This window comes from Thermothielavioides terrestris, chromosome 1 (assembly GCF_000226115.1).
Source record: "Thermothielavioides terrestris NRRL 8126 chromosome 1, complete sequence".
Taxonomy (NCBI): Eukaryota; Fungi; Ascomycota; class Sordariomycetes; order Sordariales; family Chaetomiaceae; genus Thermothielavioides; species Thermothielavioides terrestris.
The window spans coordinates 9,083,104-9,099,157 of NC_016457.1; the positions used below are offsets into that span (position 1 = coordinate 9,083,104).

At 57.0% G+C, this 16,054-nt stretch overlaps 5 protein-coding genes across 5 annotated transcripts; 1 reads left to right on the forward strand and 4 right to left on the reverse strand.

The window, feature by feature from the left end:
* Nucleotides 1–6,700: 6,700 nt before the first annotated feature.
* THITE_2110776 (uncharacterized protein) lies at nt 6,701–8,372 on the reverse strand. Its single transcript, XM_003650823.1, has 3 exons — nt 7,693–8,372; nt 7,246–7,596; nt 6,701–7,174 (listed from the first exon to the last, which is right to left on the reverse strand). The coding sequence occupies exons 1-3, from the start codon at nt 8,229–8,231 to the stop codon at nt 6,709–6,711; spliced, it is 1,356 nt and encodes a 451-aa protein (XP_003650871.1). The 5' UTR covers nt 8,232–8,372; the 3' UTR covers nt 6,701–6,708.
* A 760-nt stretch (nt 8,373–9,132) lies between these two features.
* On the reverse strand, nt 9,133–10,410 carry THITE_2110778 (uncharacterized protein). Its single transcript, XM_003650824.1, has one exon. The coding sequence runs from the start codon at nt 10,145–10,147 to the stop codon at nt 9,257–9,259; it is 891 nt and encodes a 296-aa protein (XP_003650872.1). The 5' UTR covers nt 10,148–10,410; the 3' UTR covers nt 9,133–9,256.
* Nucleotides 10,411–11,893: 1,483 nt separating this feature from the next.
* On the reverse strand, nt 11,894–13,060 carry THITE_2110782 (uncharacterized protein). Its single transcript, XM_003650825.1, has 4 exons — nt 12,750–13,060; nt 12,650–12,688; nt 12,501–12,575; nt 11,894–12,429 (listed from the first exon to the last, which is right to left on the reverse strand). Exons 1-4 carry the CDS (start codon nt 12,768–12,770, stop codon nt 12,124–12,126), a joined length of 441 nt encoding a protein of 146 aa, XP_003650873.1. The 5' UTR covers nt 12,771–13,060; the 3' UTR covers nt 11,894–12,123.
* Nucleotides 13,061–13,327: 267 nt separating this feature from the next.
* THITE_2110783 (uncharacterized protein) lies at nt 13,328–14,263 on the forward strand. The gene is made up of 2 exons (XM_003650826.1): nt 13,328–13,573; nt 13,651–14,263. Exons 1-2 carry the CDS (start codon nt 13,540–13,542, stop codon nt 14,004–14,006), a joined length of 390 nt encoding a protein of 129 aa, XP_003650874.1. The 5' UTR covers nt 13,328–13,539; the 3' UTR covers nt 14,007–14,263.
* Nucleotides 14,264–14,519: 256 nt separating this feature from the next.
* THITE_48538 (uncharacterized protein) lies at nt 14,520–15,251 on the reverse strand (the record flags this gene model as incomplete). Its single annotated transcript, XM_003650827.1, has 1 exon — nt 14,520–15,251. The coding sequence occupies one exon, from the start codon at nt 15,249–15,251 to the stop codon at nt 14,520–14,522; it is 732 nt and encodes a 243-aa protein (XP_003650875.1).
* Nucleotides 15,252–16,054: the final 803 nt, after the last annotated feature.

The following is a 16,054-nucleotide window of genomic DNA, read 5'->3' on the forward strand; positions in this document are numbered from 1 at the left end:
CTTTCCCAAGCTTTGAATGCCTTCCATCGTCGAGCACAGCTTGCGCCATTGCTGGCAGGCACCGGCCAGGGTTCCGCGAACTACACCGGACCGTGCTTTGGGCACCCGGAAGGCGCCCTCGTTGCTACTCAAGGTAGCGCGTGCCCTGCGATACCTGAAGACAAAAGCCGACGGACGACCGACAAGTCACAAGTCGGGTCGGTGATTGTGGCACGCATGCTGTAGTCTAGCTGCTGGGATCCGTCGGGATTCGGCAGCACTTGTCCCGCTCTTGGATTGTCATTCGCCGCACAGAAGCCGCTCTTGGCCGCTGACTGCAGGGCTGGCCAGCACCGTCGTTCGTACGCATGCCATCCGTAGTGTAGTAGTATAGTACTTATGTAATCCGTAGGGCAGAAGCGTCCCAGATCCTGCTACCCAACAATCCTCTGTTGCAATGGATTGGGCCTGGAGTTGCCATCCTCATGCAAGGAACCTGGAAGGGTTGCACAACATTAGCACACGCTGACCGCACCTCTCACCGCCGCCTCTCTGGGCATGCGATCGAGAGGAGCCAGCATATCGCCCTTGGAAGCGAGGTTCAGGGGCGCCGTGGACAGCGATGACAAAAAAGAAGATGACAAATAGTATGGAAAAACAGGCGGCGAAACAACTCCTGATAAGGGAAATGACGGGAAGGGGCAAGCAAACAAGCGGCCGGTTGCCGTGGCCAACAACTCCTCTCCGTCGTGCTCTTGGTGCATCTCACGTACTCGGTCAGTCAGGCCATCCGTGGTGGGTTGCAACGAAGTGAGAGACGACTGTGTAACCGCCCAAACTCGCTGTGCGGACACCGAAGAAAGCGCTCGTCTCCGACGTGTAAGTAAGGTAGTGTAAGCGCGGGAGTCCCTTGTGCATACCTTGGAAGGGAACATCCCAGGCTTTGCAAGGGCTTCATTGAGCGCACGGCTTATTCCGTGCGTGTTGGCCTTCGTGGGGTGGGCCGTGGTAGTGGTCGTGGTTATAGAGGTCCCGCCAAGACTAATTTCGGAGGTTGCCGCTTACAAGTATTTACAATCGCCACGGGGTGAGCGGGGCCGCGACGACTTAGAGCAACATCGACAATGCACAATCGCGAAGACTCGTAGCAACAACTTCACTAAAACCTCAACCAAATCGAAAAAAAAGAAAACGAAGTTAACCTGCACCCTAACCTTGACCCTCACCCTAACCTTAACCCGAATCCTAACTAGCGGGGGGCTAGCGCCGCCCCCCGTACCCCCGGCGAACTAACCCGTGGCTAACCCGTGGCGATAGTGCAAACCCCTTGGCGGTCTTGGCGGGGTACTGACGCTGTAAAAACATTGCCGACAATTGGCCGAAATTAGTCTTGGCGGGACCTCTATAACCTCCAGCGTGGTAGTATACACTACTCCGTACACGCATAGTATAGTGTGTGTCTGGCAAATGGGGCAGGTGATTAACTCCTGTACCCAAGTTCATGTCGACATTCACCTCCGGTTGGGCCGTCGACTGTTGACAAGGGGCGGTAGCCGAGTTGAGCGGAACGGTCGATGCGCAGGGGGGCTTAGTCGACGCCGGCTGCTGCTCTGATTGGGCAGCCCAATTGCTGCGCCCCAAGCCAGTGAGATCCTAGTTATTTTTGCCGATCTCGATTTGTCAAGCAAGGCAAAGCAAAGCAAAGCAAAGTTGGCTGAGTCGGACCGTCTGCAATGAAGCCACAGTGTTGTGTAGTGTAGATAGTGTAGTGTAGTGTCGTGTACACATACACACTGCCTCGTGGTCGACGTGCGAGGTGAACCGCGATGGGGGGGACGTGGATGGAGGACGGTTCGGATATTCCCCGGGGTCCGGCATGCCGGGATCCGTCGCATCCGCGCGATCGGGTTGGGGCCTTGTGTGACCTCCTGCAGCCCGTGTGAGACGGCCATGACCTGCATGGAAATCAGTTTGCTCAGCCAACGCGGCACAATCCGCGGCTGTCTGGACTGCGGAGTACGGAGTACGGAGCACGAAATACCTGGAAGAAGTTACTACCGGGCTCACTGCAATCGAAGCAGTGGAGGTGGTCGCGTTGGCTAAGCGCCAGGACTTGACGCCAACTACAAGAGTGATGTCGCACGCAACGCGCAAACAGCCTGTCGGGAAGCAGCATGTCGGCTCAGCATCGCATGCATGTATCGTTTCCGTCGATGTGTGCGGCGATGGGAATGTTGCCGATGGTGCGAAATACGGGAATGTTAGCGTCGTGGGCCGGCCCGTCTGTGCTTGGGTGGCTTCAGGCGCTGGTTTCATCTTGTGCGGGGAACAGTGGGGTGCGTGATTGAGAAGACGGGCGCTTAACTCTCGACTGCTCATTCGTCCGATGTTGAGTTGGGATGTCTGTGGCTGCCACTATAGCACATCACATAGTGTAATGTAGTGTAGTATGGACGCCACCAGCCCGGGTTTGTGGCTCAGTGTATCCGCGCAGCCCAGGTCGGAAGAAGATGCAGATGAGATGCAGATGCTGCGGCGTGGGCAATTGCGCGCTTGTCTCAGAATTTACCGGCGGCGCTTAATTCTGAGACAAGGGGGGTTCCTTAGCCCAAAGTTGTGTTACACAAACTTACTCGCGGTAAGCGGAGAGAAGAGGACACAGCCGGTATGTAATAACGAACAACCGCGTAATGAAGATGAGGAAACTACTGCGGCACCTGCTGTGCAGCTTTCCGCACTCGGTCCTCGAGTCATGTTTACAGCATCATCCCATCGCCAGTCCCTCACCGGAAGACTATACGTATCTAGTATATTTAACTCTGCCCGCATTTGCAGCTCGCAATCGAACAAGAGTTTATTACACGGATGTTAACTATGCCAATGGTGTGGTGTGTCTTACATAAGTTAGCGAATCCGCTAATGCACCAACTGCTGCTGGACCGATTTCTCTGGTTTCTCTGGTTCTCGACCCGGACAAGGGCCAGCCGCTCAGCTTCCTGTTTCCAAAATTGCTGCCTTCCCTACCTCCCTAGGTAGGTAGTATACGAACTCGTCGAACGACGACTCTGCACACACAGTTTGGGCTCTGGCACAAGATCTGCGCAGCGCTGAGGATATTTTTATGTCGCCACATTTCATACGCCGGCCAACACACACACGCGGGCTTCTGTGGCGTTGCCCGACTGGTAGTTATCCGTCCCTGAACTGTTCTGTACACTACCTACCTACCTTACACAACAACCCCGCTGAGGCGAGTTCGAGGAACTCGTGCCTTGCATCACTGATCAACTCGGGCGTTCAACACATGCTGTTGTTGACCCTCCCCTCTGTCCACGTAGGAAGTGTACAGGAACGACACAGTAGCACAAACCACGGCCTGCAGAGGAACGGTCGACAGATGGTGCATTATCTGCATGGGTCTGCTGGTGCAGGGGTGCGGGAAAAAAGCTCCCGCACAGCCCCAAACCAGCGCGTCCGACGAAAATCGACGCGTCTGACGGAAATGGATGAGATGTTCGGGATGTGTCCTACACCACAGCCAGCGAGTTCATGAATCGAAGGGGAAAACGGGCTCGCCATCAGCCCTACGCGTGCCCCAGACTTGCGCCTGTCTGGCCACAGCTGTGAGTAATTTTGAAACCGTCTTCTTGCAGTCCTGTGAGCTCCACGAGACCGCCCCGCCCAGCAACGGCTCACCCGAGAGCGTCCTTGGCATTCCTGAATGCGACGTACCGTGCAGTAGGCAGAGAGTTCTCATGACTGGCGAGACGGGCCGGCATCAATCGGTTGGGTGGATTTTTTCATGGAAGGATTCGTTCCAGCCGACGCGATTCCTTTCCGATGCTCCCCGCACCAACCAACCGCTTCGTCCAAGGGACTAACAGCACTGACCGCTCATCGACGAGCATGTGTCGGGATTCCCGTTAACTTGCGTAATGACCATTAGGCAGACATCAAACGTCAACTTCAGGTGGTTTTGCTGATCACGGCTGGTCCGTTCCATGGCCACCGACACGCTGTTTCTGCGTTCCTGTGTGTCTTCACACTCGGGGATCGCTTGGCCCGGGACGCTGCTCGACATTTCGGGGTTGGAGGTCGAATCCGTCCGAATACCGCAGGAACAAGCTCCGGGGAAACAGTTGTTTCCGATCCCGTGAGCCAGGCGCAAGACTCCAAACCCCCACCAGGCAGTTCGGCGTGCCCCCTGCGTCGCCCCGTTGTGACAGCATCGGACCCCAATGGCCATCCCATGGGGAGGGAAGAGCGGCGAAAAGGCAGGGATGCGTCTCTCTCTCTCTCACGCGCACACACACAGAGCTGCATGTTGTTGTTCCAGCGTCCCGGATCTCGGCCATAACCAAACTTACCCCTGGCCGCAACTTGTTCTTGTCCGAATCAGCTACCGGCTTCGTCACTGCGAGCCAACAGGGCGCGTCTCCCGCGTCTATGTCCACAACACAACATTCGGAATACCGTAATCAGTATGTATGTGCAGCCGATCCGGCGGCTACAGCAAGCATGCCACACAGTGGAATGTAAGACTGTGTTCCCAGCCAGTTCTTCTGTCGTCCCCAGCCGGGCCGCTCCCGGGGCCCCATGGTCAGCAGGCCCGTCCCGCGGGCCATGCCAACGCCCCAGTCTTCAGCCTTGTGGAGCAAGCAGGCTGGAAGAAGGCGCAACTTCCTTACTGTGTAGGTATTCCCTAATGCACAGTCACTTCCTCACATATGGCTGAGGAATGCTTCACCCAGCGGAATGGCCCGCCCCGGATGCCACGGATGTGACTAAGAACTTGCGAGTGGTGGCAGCTGTGTCGTCGGCATGCCACCGACTGGAAGGGTGATACGCGGGAGGTCTTCTCAAGTGAAGACCAGTTTCCCAAACAGTTCGCCAAGAACTCAGGCATCATGACCCAGCAGACCCGATGTTGATATCACACAGCACTGGTAAAGGCTAGAACCCCACGCGAGTTTGCCCAATATGGCCAGAAACAGCAGCAGGTCACGACAAAAACCAGCGCTCCGGACCTCCAGCCCGCCTCAGGCAACGATGCCGGGATTCATCTCTCGACCAACCGACTGGCAGTGATAACAGCAGCGCAACAAGCGCAAAAGTTTGTCGCTAAGTCTGAGGTTCGCGGAGAGTAACGGGGCAGTGCCTCCATGGTAGCCGGATGGCCGGGCTCTGGTTACAGCGGCGGCTAACCTCGCGACGGGAAACGGACGACAATCTGGCAAGCGTGGATTTTGCCACCAACAGCAATACTTGGCAGACACATGATCCAGGGCTGGACAAGCGCGAGTTCTCCGGCAGGGTTGGGCGAACGAGGTGAGACCAACCGCAACAGGTCTTGACCGTCTTCATCCATCCCTCCACCATCGTCAGAACCAAAAACTTGACGTTGGGGAGGGATTGGCGAAAATAGAAGACTTCTTCCAGGCGAAGGCCTCCCCAACATGCCGTGGAGTCCGAGATGTCGTGGTTTCAGAAAAGCTGCAAACATGCCAGCCAAGCGATATCACGCCAGGGGCCATGATCGAGATTCTGGCTGCCACGGATGATTGTCGTCGGAGGCCCGTGAGACAGAAATAGATCCAAGCCATGGTCCGCGGTGGCTGCTCATGCGCAACAGTGTCAACTACTGTTTGCTTCGCACCTTGGGAAAAGCACGACGGTACTGCGAGGAAAGCAGCAAGGACGACCCATGCGGCAGAAGAAAGTCTGGGCCTGGATCAGGTCGGAACATGAACATCCATGCGGCTTCCACCCGTCACCAACCAATCGACCGTCAGAGTACAAGCCGGCGGCGTGATCCCAACACGCGCCGTGCCCATTGCCAGTTCTTCCCAGCCACGGCCGCCATCTGGATCCCAACGATCCCCCAAACTCGGTAGACTCAGTCCTTGGACGGAGAGTTGAAGGGCCGGTCGAGTACACAGCGTAGCGTCACTCTTCCTCGCTGCACTGCAATACGCACTCCAAACCAGACCGAGAAACAGAGTGTTGAACCGCAACTGGTCAAATATCGAGGACTCCTGGAACTCCGTCCAAACGCCCGCCGCTACCGAACATCACCGGTCTCCCAGAACAGCAATTCAGAAGCAAACCCCAGGTGCTTTAGGAACTACACTACGGCGTGGCCTGGCCAAGCATGCCACTCGGCGGTAGTGGCTCAAAACTAATCACGAGAACCCCCCCTTCACCCCCCTTCTATCATCCCACAACTTTTCCTGTTTTTTTTCTTCCCCCGGACCCAGAAGACCTCAAGGAACTGTTTGAACTCAGCACCGGTTTCATCTGTGCCAACCCAGGATAGCTAACAGAACGCGCCCCCACAATCCGACTGCACGGATAGAGTGAGGCTTCTTTGTGCGCGAGGTGAACGAACCCCCCAAAGTCTGAAGCAGGCAGGCGGCAGGGGATATCAATACCTCATCATGTACAAACGACCCGCCGATAACTATCCCCTCTGACTCGTCGGCAGCTCTTCCTGCGCCGCCGACCACCGTCCGCGGCTGTTCTTCTCCTCGCTCTCTTCCGAGGAGTCGTCGCTCGCCGGATGACTCTCTTCTTCCCTCGAGGTCCTGCGTTTCTTGGTCATCTAACATTCAAGTGTCAACTCAAGTGTCAACAAGAACTACCTACTCGTTTTCGAATGTGCAAAAAAAAAAAAAAAAAAAAAAAAAAAAAAAAAAAAAAAAAAAAAAAAAAAAAAAAAAAAAAAAAAAGCTACGCAGAGAGGGGGGGAGGACGTACCCAGGACCGAACGCCGCCGATCAACCCCAGCGTGTACCCGGTGATGAAATCATTGACATTGTTCGTCGCCCTCTCCCCAGCCGTGCTCGTGGCGGTGGGACTCCTCGGGAAAGGAAACCCGGCCGCGCCGGCCGCCGCTTGGGTGGGGCCGAGCGGGCTGCTCGGGGCCGGCTCGCCGTTGCTGCTGTGGTTGTTATTCCAGAACCCGGCGGAAGTCCGCGCGGGGCTCTGCGGCCGGCTGCTGGGCCAGAAGTGGCGGAGCTCGCGGCTGAGCTCCTGGCCGGTGGTGGCCCAGTTGGTGCGGATGTTGTCGCGCAGATCCTGGACGTGGCGCTTGAGTTCCAGTTCGTTCTTCTTGAGCCAGCTGATGTTGAGTTCCTGGCGGGAGGTGCCGCGCTTCAGCTGGCGTGCGATGTACTTCTCGTAGTCACGGACAATCCTTGGCGGAGTCAGCCACCGTAGCCGTCCGAAAAAGAAACCCAGGCCGGGGGGGGAGGGAGAATTTCTTACTTCGTAATGATGCTCGTGGTGCTCACGCCCTCCGTCCGCTGCGTGACTAGGAACTTGCCTGCCGCCTTGATAGGCGCGTAGATGTCATCGCCTTCCTCGGCACCATAGGGGATGTCGTCGTGGGCGACGTAGTCGATCTGGTGTTGTTCGAGGAACTCGGGCGTCACGATCCAGGGGCAGTTCTCGATGACCTCGTCAACCCATCTGCAGTGTCGAACCGTTTCCGCCCGCTCTTTGCCTGAGAGCACCGTGAGGCCTTTCCGCTTGTGTGTCTCCTCATCGCCGGTCACGCCCACGATCAGATACACCTCCGGGAACGCCTTCTTCGCCTGTTCGAGCTGGCGCATGTGCCTGTTCAGGTCTGTTAGCATTGAACGGGCCGCCAACACGGGACGTAAAGAACCTAAGAGGTCCCTTGGGTCGGCATTTGCCATTGCGAGCACGTACCCAAGATGAAACAGGTCGAACACGCCGTCCGCATACACCCTGACCGGCCTGCCCGTCGGAGGCGGATTGGTCTTGTACCCAGCCGGGTGTGTGAGTTTGCCGATCGGAGGCGGCGGCATCGCGGGCGAGGTCTTGTTGGTCACCAGTCCGCTGCCATTGGCGCTGCTCTCGCCCTTGCTCGGCGCAGACCGCCGGCTCCCCTTGCGCGAGACTCTCTCGGCGATATCGACGCTGGCCTCAGTGGTATCGCTGGGCTCGCCTGGATCTGTGGTTTGAACGCGGTCTAGCGCGCTGGCGGCGGGCTGATCCGAGTTCGCGCGCTGGCGCTTGCTCGGCGGGTGGGCGGTCGAGGTTGAGTCGGTCTTCCGGTGGGCGCCCACGGACCGGGTGGACTCGGCGGCAGTGGTGTCGCCCTCCTCACCCGAAGCGTCTCGAGACTCGGTCTGGATGATCTGGGTTTGATCCATCTCTATTGTGGCGGCCGAGTTGTTGCGTTTGCGTTTCCCGGTGCCCTGGGAGGACGAATTCGGCGACGACATGGCGGGTAGGGAGGAGCAGGGGATGACGGGCGGCGGAGTATCGTTTCAAGGGGAGAAGGACCGGGTGGGCTGGGGGAAGAGCTCGCAATGTGGGCTTCGGGCCGGACCCGATGCGTTTCCCCGTGATCGGCCTCGAGGTCGCGTTGTAGGGCGGGGTTCACGCTCGACAGACTGAACTGGCGAGTCTTGCGCACTCGACTTGGTCGTTGACGATGTACGGAATATGGTCAATCACACTCCAGTGGCCAGCCAGCTAGTAGTTATCTCGAGCCAAGGATCTCCCTAGGTGCAAGGGCGACGGAAGTAGAGCAAAAAAAGACCCAAATCCATGGACCGATAGGTGAAGTCGCTTGCAATGCGCACGCGACAACGAGCGGAGATCCCGATTGAAGCGGGTATACAGCAGGCCCACAGTTGGAAACTTCTCGACAGGACAACCGGCCAACCTGGCGGAGCAGAGCAGCCAGAGCACGCCTCGGGAGTAGGTTGCGCTTCCGTTATGGTTGACTCATAGATAGTGTACGTCTGGGGCAGTCGAGGGAAAGGTGTTGTTGAACGGCCGAGTTTCAAGAAAGGCCCATTGAGCTCCCTGCCGTCCCGAGTTTTCTCAAACAATTTCGTTTTTGATGGGTGCTGCTCAAGTCTTTTGCAGGGATGCGGTCGTGGGCCCCTGCAATGGTTCACGTCATTTACGTTGAGTTGTGTTACGGTTATGGCCCGTGCACTGCATACCCCAAGCTCTGGGTGGCTTGCGGCGGCGTTGGCCTTCCGCTTCATGGTGAATTGGCAAATGTAGTGTATCACCGGAAAGTGTGCCCGTACCGCTGCCAATTGAAGAAGTTCTGATAGTGTAGGTCCTACTGTGAGATGCAGAGACCTCGGTCCTCAAAAATAGGTGGAATGGAGAACGCAGCGCTAGCATTACATTCCGCTCTGAACCAATCCAGGAGCCCAGACCCATCAACTACCGCCGAGCACGGAAAACAGAGACGCTTTAACTTAGATACCTGACTTAGGGGTCCCATTCAACGCAGCTCGACCTTGTTCTTCCTGACGAAATGCCTTCCACACCTGTGCTTGTCGCCCGGCCGGCTCATATAGCAGTAAGACTTGGCGCCCTCGGGCGCGATGGGCCCAAACTTCTCCTTGACGAAGCAGTACTCCCAGCCCTCGCCCATCCACTCCTGGATGTGCTTGTGCAGCTGGCACCGGGTGACGCCGCACATCCTGCAGTACCCCTGGCCCCGGACCCGCAGCGTCGACAGCGCGCTCTTCTCCTTCTCCCCGAGCCCCCGGAGCGGCGCAGCGGCGGCGTCCTTGCTATCGACAACCGCCGGGTTTTTCCGCACAATATTGCCCGCCAGATGCCACGCCCACTCGAGGTCGTTCGGTCCTTTGCGGCGCGTCGTGAGGGGCACGGTACCGTGGAGACGTCGGTGGATGGCGTAGAAGTGCTTGTTGGTCAAGCCGAGGCAGGTGCTGTCGATGGGATCGAGGAAGTCGAAGATGGCGAAGTGAAGCTCCGCGGGCAGGTCCATCAACGCCAGCCTAGATGCCGGCTGGTGCCGGCGTAGGATCGGCTGCTGGTCGGTTGTGGAGTATGACCGTCGTGGAGGTCCGAGGGGTGGCCGGCGCACCGTCGCCCGCGACCGGTCCGCCTCCTGCTCGCTCGGCTCCTTCGTCGAGGGCGGCTGCCTCTGAGGGCTCCTCTCGATGACGTGGGCCTGCTGGCGGATCGTGGAGACGGTGAACGCCGGCGGTGCGGGAAGGAAGTACTCATGCTGAGTCTGTGACCTGCGAGGGGGACGCTTGCCCCACCGCGCAAGGTTGAGCTCCTTGTTCATGTGCTCTTCCCTGTCGAATGCCGACCGAGGCCCCTCCAGGGAGGCCTGGCCGCTGTAGAGCACCTCAATCATAGCGAGCGAGATCTGCGGGGCGGTGTTGGCCCTGAGCTGCGAAACGGTCTGCTCAATGTCTTGGGCCCAGGGCCTAATGAGAGCTAGGTCAAGGGTGGTCCTCGTTCGGGAAGGTCGTTGATATGCAGCTAGCTGCCTAGCGTTGGTCGGCGGTAGCTATAGAGAGGCGCTGAGAAGTGCGGGAAGTACGCTCGAGTCTGGTCGTCCGTTTATAGAGTGTAGGTCAACCGCCCGTATAACTGAGCCGCTCAGGTTCCGATGCCGGAGGCTCCTGGGTTTGAATGTCGAAATGCCCTCACTAGCAAGTTCATGAGGGGGAGGGGGAGGGAGAGGGGAAGTACGGCCTATTATCGGTGTTCTGAAGAGGCGAGGTTGTCCGCTTTGCGGTCCGGCGCACAGATCTGCCGTTGCTGAAGAATGGTCAAGCTCAAGAGGACCGGACCGGCCGAGGGCCCAGGCCTGATGCAGAACGCAGGCAGGGCTGCCAAGACTGCGGAGCGGGCTGTGGTTGCAACGCTGTTTTGGAATGGGGGTGCGTGTATCCGTACTCCGTACAAGGGCGTCGAGGAAGGAGGAAAAGGAAGAATTTCTGCGAAAAGGTGGTGAAAAACCCCGGGCACACAATCGAGTACCCCTGATTAGTCGTCGCGTCTGTCCTTGTCCTGACTTCCTGGTCCGATTTCTGGCCGTCAGGTTACCCGGCCTGAGCTTGGTGGGGATAGCAGGTGAGAAGTGGGTTCACAACCGCTGGGGGATGCTTTTCTCACGAGCAGCAATTTTGAAGACGCGTTTCCTGCAGTACACACCTCAGGTACTGTGTCGTGTACCTGGTAGTGTAGGTGGGACGGAGCACAAGTGGCAGGTACCTTCCACTGAGCAAGGATGTTTGATGCGAGTTCACGACACATCGACTTGTTCTAGATCTTTCGCTCTGGAGCAGCCTGCAGCTGCGTGCCACGGTCACACACGGAGTCACACTGCTTGGGTGGCCATGCATTGTCACCGGCACTGTCGCGACGGGAGGCTCGCCACCCCTATAAAGGCACTGCCCGTTAACATAAGGTAATTGTATACTGCTGAATCGCTTTCGGCTCACTTTCGCTTCTAGAACAACCCGTCAATCTTCAGATTCGAGATTATTGCCGCCGGGAATGACTCGGGGGATCAATACAATCTCCCATCCGAAAAGCTACCTATGTTTTGTCTCGCTGGGTTTCCCTGGCGTGAGAGACTTGAGTGGTAATCCGGAGGGGCGTTGGGCTTCAGAGGGGACCCACTCGCACCAGCAGTCCCCGAAACTTGGAAGTCGCCTTGCGCTGAACCAAGGCTTCTGTCACGAGACCTCCAAGCTGAGCTGCAAGAGGAAAGGTCGGCTTGAGGGTGCCCTGATGCGACCGAACTCGCGTTCCTTCCGATCCGGCATAGCCGTCACGAGCCATGCGGTCCGAGTGGCAAAGAGATCTTCGCAAGTCCAGCCGTGATCGCCTGTGCCGCGACCATGGCCGCGGGCGACGGCCGCCGTGGCGAACTTGGGCCCCTTCCCCAGAGGGCCAGTCACGCTCTCACAACGGGCGCAGAATCTGGGGAAGGTTGTAATACACACCCACGTGTAGTATGTACATAATCGCGGGCCTGCGGCGAAGCGAGCTTCAAAGCTCGAACTGACGGTCGCTCCGCAAAATGCTGGTTTATCCAGTCCCGCGGGGCGCATGGTGCGGCTGCTGCTGGGCACCCAAGCAGAGCCCGCCCATGATTGGCCGTCTGTTCTCGACCGAGTGGTTGTGGCAGTGGTAGCGTACGAGAATGGCTGAGAGACAACTACCGTACCTAAGCAGGAAGCAAGTCTGTGTCGCCGTGCGCCTGGCATGACAGGGCTGCGTAAGGTACGATGCCGCCTGTATTCGCGGTGAACGTTATTAAAGTGTAAATCCGGTATATACGACCTGACAGCAACGTGAACGCACTCGGCGCTTCAGTTAGACAGCCATCCAGATGAGCATGATGACGACGTCCAGACCCTTCGCGTCACCATCCCACTTGTAACTCCACATGCCGTCCGTCTTCTCGTTCCAGTATCCAGCCGTGGCGCTGTGCATGCCGCGCCGGCCAACTTGCCCCTTCTTGGACGCCCCTTGCTGCTCTGTTGACGGCGCTGCCGGCTTGTTCAGCTGCGACGTGGGTACAACGTGCTGGACGATGGTGCTGTTGATGGCAAACTTGTAGGTCGGCGCAGGGGCACCTTCGGGCGTGGCCTCCGACAGAACTGCCTTGAGCATTTTGTTCTGGGAGAAGGAACAACCGGGTCAGCTGGACGCGGTCGAGGAGGCGCGCACACCTATACCATGGTACGTACGATGATTGCTTCGTTCCATTGCGCCGTCTTGGGATGCTCGTAGTACTCGACATTCTCAAAAACGCTGTTGCACACCTATCACTTGGTAAGCGGCCCTGAAACTTGGCTCACGGGCACATTCGAAGTCGAAAATCAACGGATGGACACACATCAGCGGCGATCTGCTCCAGGCGCTTGAGCGCGATCGGCTGTTGGCCAATGTCAGCAATGCCCGCGGCACTTCTTGGACTACACTTTCGTCAGTCATACAGAGTTCGTCTGCGTTGCCATCGTGCTTTTGTCAGGCAACAAAACGTCGTTTTCTGCAGGGCGATGACGTGTCGGATGGTAAAGTTCGACTATCGACTCTTGTTCGGTGTGTCCCCGTCCAGAAGGTACAAGCGAGTTTGGCGCGTGCTGTTCGTTTGGCCGTGAAATGTTATTGCACGAAAACGTCGGGTTAGAGGCCGTTGGTATCGTGGGCTCGATTGAGACCAACGTATTGTTTACGTCGGTGCTTGATGACCGAGATACTGATAATGGAGTGGACCGCTTGTGCCTGACCCGACGCAACCCATCAGCTGTGTCGCACCAGCCTCAGACGCTTTGACCAAGAGTGTGGGTGCTCCGCTGTTGCGGGGCACTGATAAAGCATGGCGATGGGGGAAACTGTAATCGGCACGTGAGTACGCAGGAGTGACTTCCAGAACGAGTACCGAGGTGCTCAGCTGCGTCAGGATACTTCGTAATACAGTATGGAATTACTTACCTTACATACGTTAAGTGAACAAATACCTTTCAGTCTCAATCGGTGACGCAGCCCCCAGTTTTGTCCAGTAAGAGGCCGACAGCGAACCACGTGCATCGAAAAAATGGGGCATGAAAGCACCGACATCATCTCTGATTGATCAATTCCAAGGACGAAGTGCCGGCCCCTCCTCTTCTGACTGATAACCAACATTGCTCAGCTATTCCGTACTACGACGGAGCATACGCAAAAAGAAACCATCGTCAACACCCGTCCTCTTCTTTCATATCGAACAGTGACTTCCCAGGCGCCATGTCAAGTCAACCTCTGCTTCAAACTGCGCCGGGTTCGCGCTCCTCCTCTTCCTCGCCGCCTCCGCATCAGTTCGACAAGCTTCCCGACTAACTCTTCTCCCTCCCGCAGGCAAGCGCATCGCGCTCCCGACCCGCGTCGAACCTAAGGTCTTTTTCGCCAACGAGCGGACCTTCCTCTCATGGCTCAACTTCACCGTCATCCTCGGCGCCCTCGCCATCGGCATGCTTAACTTCGGCGACCGCCCCGCCTTCATCTCCTCGTTCCTCTTCACGGGCGTCGCGATGGCCACCATGATATACGCGCTCGTAACGTACCATTGGAGGGCAAAATCGATACGGATGAGGGGCCAGGCGGGCTTCGACGACCGCTTCGGCCCGACATTCCTGGCCATCATCCTGCTCCTTGCCGTGGTGGTCAACTTCGTCCTGAGGATTTCCTACTCGGCTCAGGAACACCATCCTTGAGGTGCGAGATTTGAAATACGGCTATCATCGAGCAGAGCAACTGCTCTGAGTTTGTTTGGCCATGGTCTGGACAATGGCTGAACATGTTGGGCACTTGGGCAGGAGCTGAGGTTTGGGATGTCTCGACCGAACGTGGTGAAGCTGGCAGACGGGACTTGTCGTGAAAACGGAAAGGACCTACATTGGCACTGGAATAATGTCACCGGCGTTCTGATAGGGATTGGGATCAGGTTGTTGTCATAGCATTGATTCGCGCACTGTTGCATGAGTCGGCTGCACTGTGGGGTATAGGGAGCAACGTCATCTGTCTGGCGCTGGGTTCTTTGGTCACATTCGCAGACTTCCTGTAAATATCTATGCTGGGTATCACATCGCATCCTCAAGAAATCTTTCCGCCCCGACAGATAGGTAGTCAGCCGAGCATGCGTTCCTCCCCCTCTCCGATCTAGGCCGCCCTTACGATCCCCGTCGATGGGACCGTGGGCCACGGTGTGCCCTGGCTGGGGAAACCATCTAGCTAACAAGGCCCATTTTCTTCTTTCGCAAGTACTCAATATGGTGCTCGTTCGTCTGGAGTGAGACGTTCTTTTCCATCTTCAACTCGCCAAGCGGTACCCTGGAGAGCAGGACCGTGACGTGTGCTTTGTATCTAACTTTCGCCGGCTGCACCGCTCGTTCATGAATGGTCGGCTGTATCGTCTCGAAGTATTCGTCGTCTGCTCCTTCCTCGCTCCCGCGATCAGCCGCCATGAACGTGTCCTCCACAACCGAATCTTCCTCCGCCGGCTCCGCTGGCTCTTCCACCACCATCTCGCTCAGCAGGTTGTACTGAAACCACTTCTGATCGCTCTCGCCGATGCGCCGTCTAATTATCTCGGCAATCGTCATGAGTTTGCCGGAAGCACTCGACTTGGCGCATAAGAGAACGACCCCCGGGAGTACTGATGTGTCCCACGCGCTGAAGCGGCCGAGATGCTCGAGCGCACGGTCGACGTGCTTGCCGATGCTCGTCGAGGGCATGACCGACATGGGCTTGACTTCATACTTCTGGTTCAGTTTCCTCAGGAGTGGGCCGTAGACTTGGCTGTAGTAGCTTGTCGTCGGCGTCGAATCTGCCGCCTGACTCTCGCTCGGGAGAGCAGTTTCAGGGTCGGCAGCCCGTCTCTTCTTCCTGGCCAATTCGTTGTTGTCGGTCGGGAATTTGCGCTTACTACTAGCATGCGAATTCGAATCCGGCGGCCGCATTGCGTCCTGAGTTGCCATGGCGAACAGAAGAGTTGCAATTCGTTGGGTTGGAAGAAGGCTTGAAGAATTGACATGGAATGAGGCTGCAGGTACGACAGCTTTGGGACCTTCGAACCGCCAGGGTCTGCGGGCTCTGGGACAAGGCCGCTTATCGATAAGCACAGTTCCGGCCAGCGTGTGACGGCGACAGTCGAAATTCAGGTATGCAGAGTTGTGTCTTGCCACTTATCGTAAGAAGCCTTTCAGTTCCACAAGTTTCCGAGTATTGCGAGATAAGATTTCTTTGGGTTTTGAAAGGAGACTACGCCGCTCAGATTCTCAAATGTCCCTCCTGTGCACAAGCGTGAGTAGCGAGCTGACTGCTGAGGTAGGACATCGCGTTGGGCTGTTAACGTTAGTGATCTAGGTGAAGTTTGCATTGGACGGGTGCAGATATACTACCGACGACGCATTTAGAGTGTAATGTTTGTCTCGGGGTCGGGCATGCCGTTTTCTGATTCCTCCGCCTGCCCCACCTGGTAATATACCTTAGTTACAATACAGGACATTGGAACGTCCTGTCCTAGTAATTTACAGATAATACCAGATGCTCTGAATACCGATACCGATTTCCTGCCACAGGATCGGTGGGACATAACATTAAGAGCATCTGGTATTGTCTGTAAATTACCAGGACAGGAGCTTCCAATGTCTTGTATTGTAACTAAGGTATATTACCAGGTGGGGCTGGCGGAGGAATCAGAAAACGGCATGCCCGACCCCGAGACAAACATTACAGAGTGGTGTGCGTGCCACATACTGCC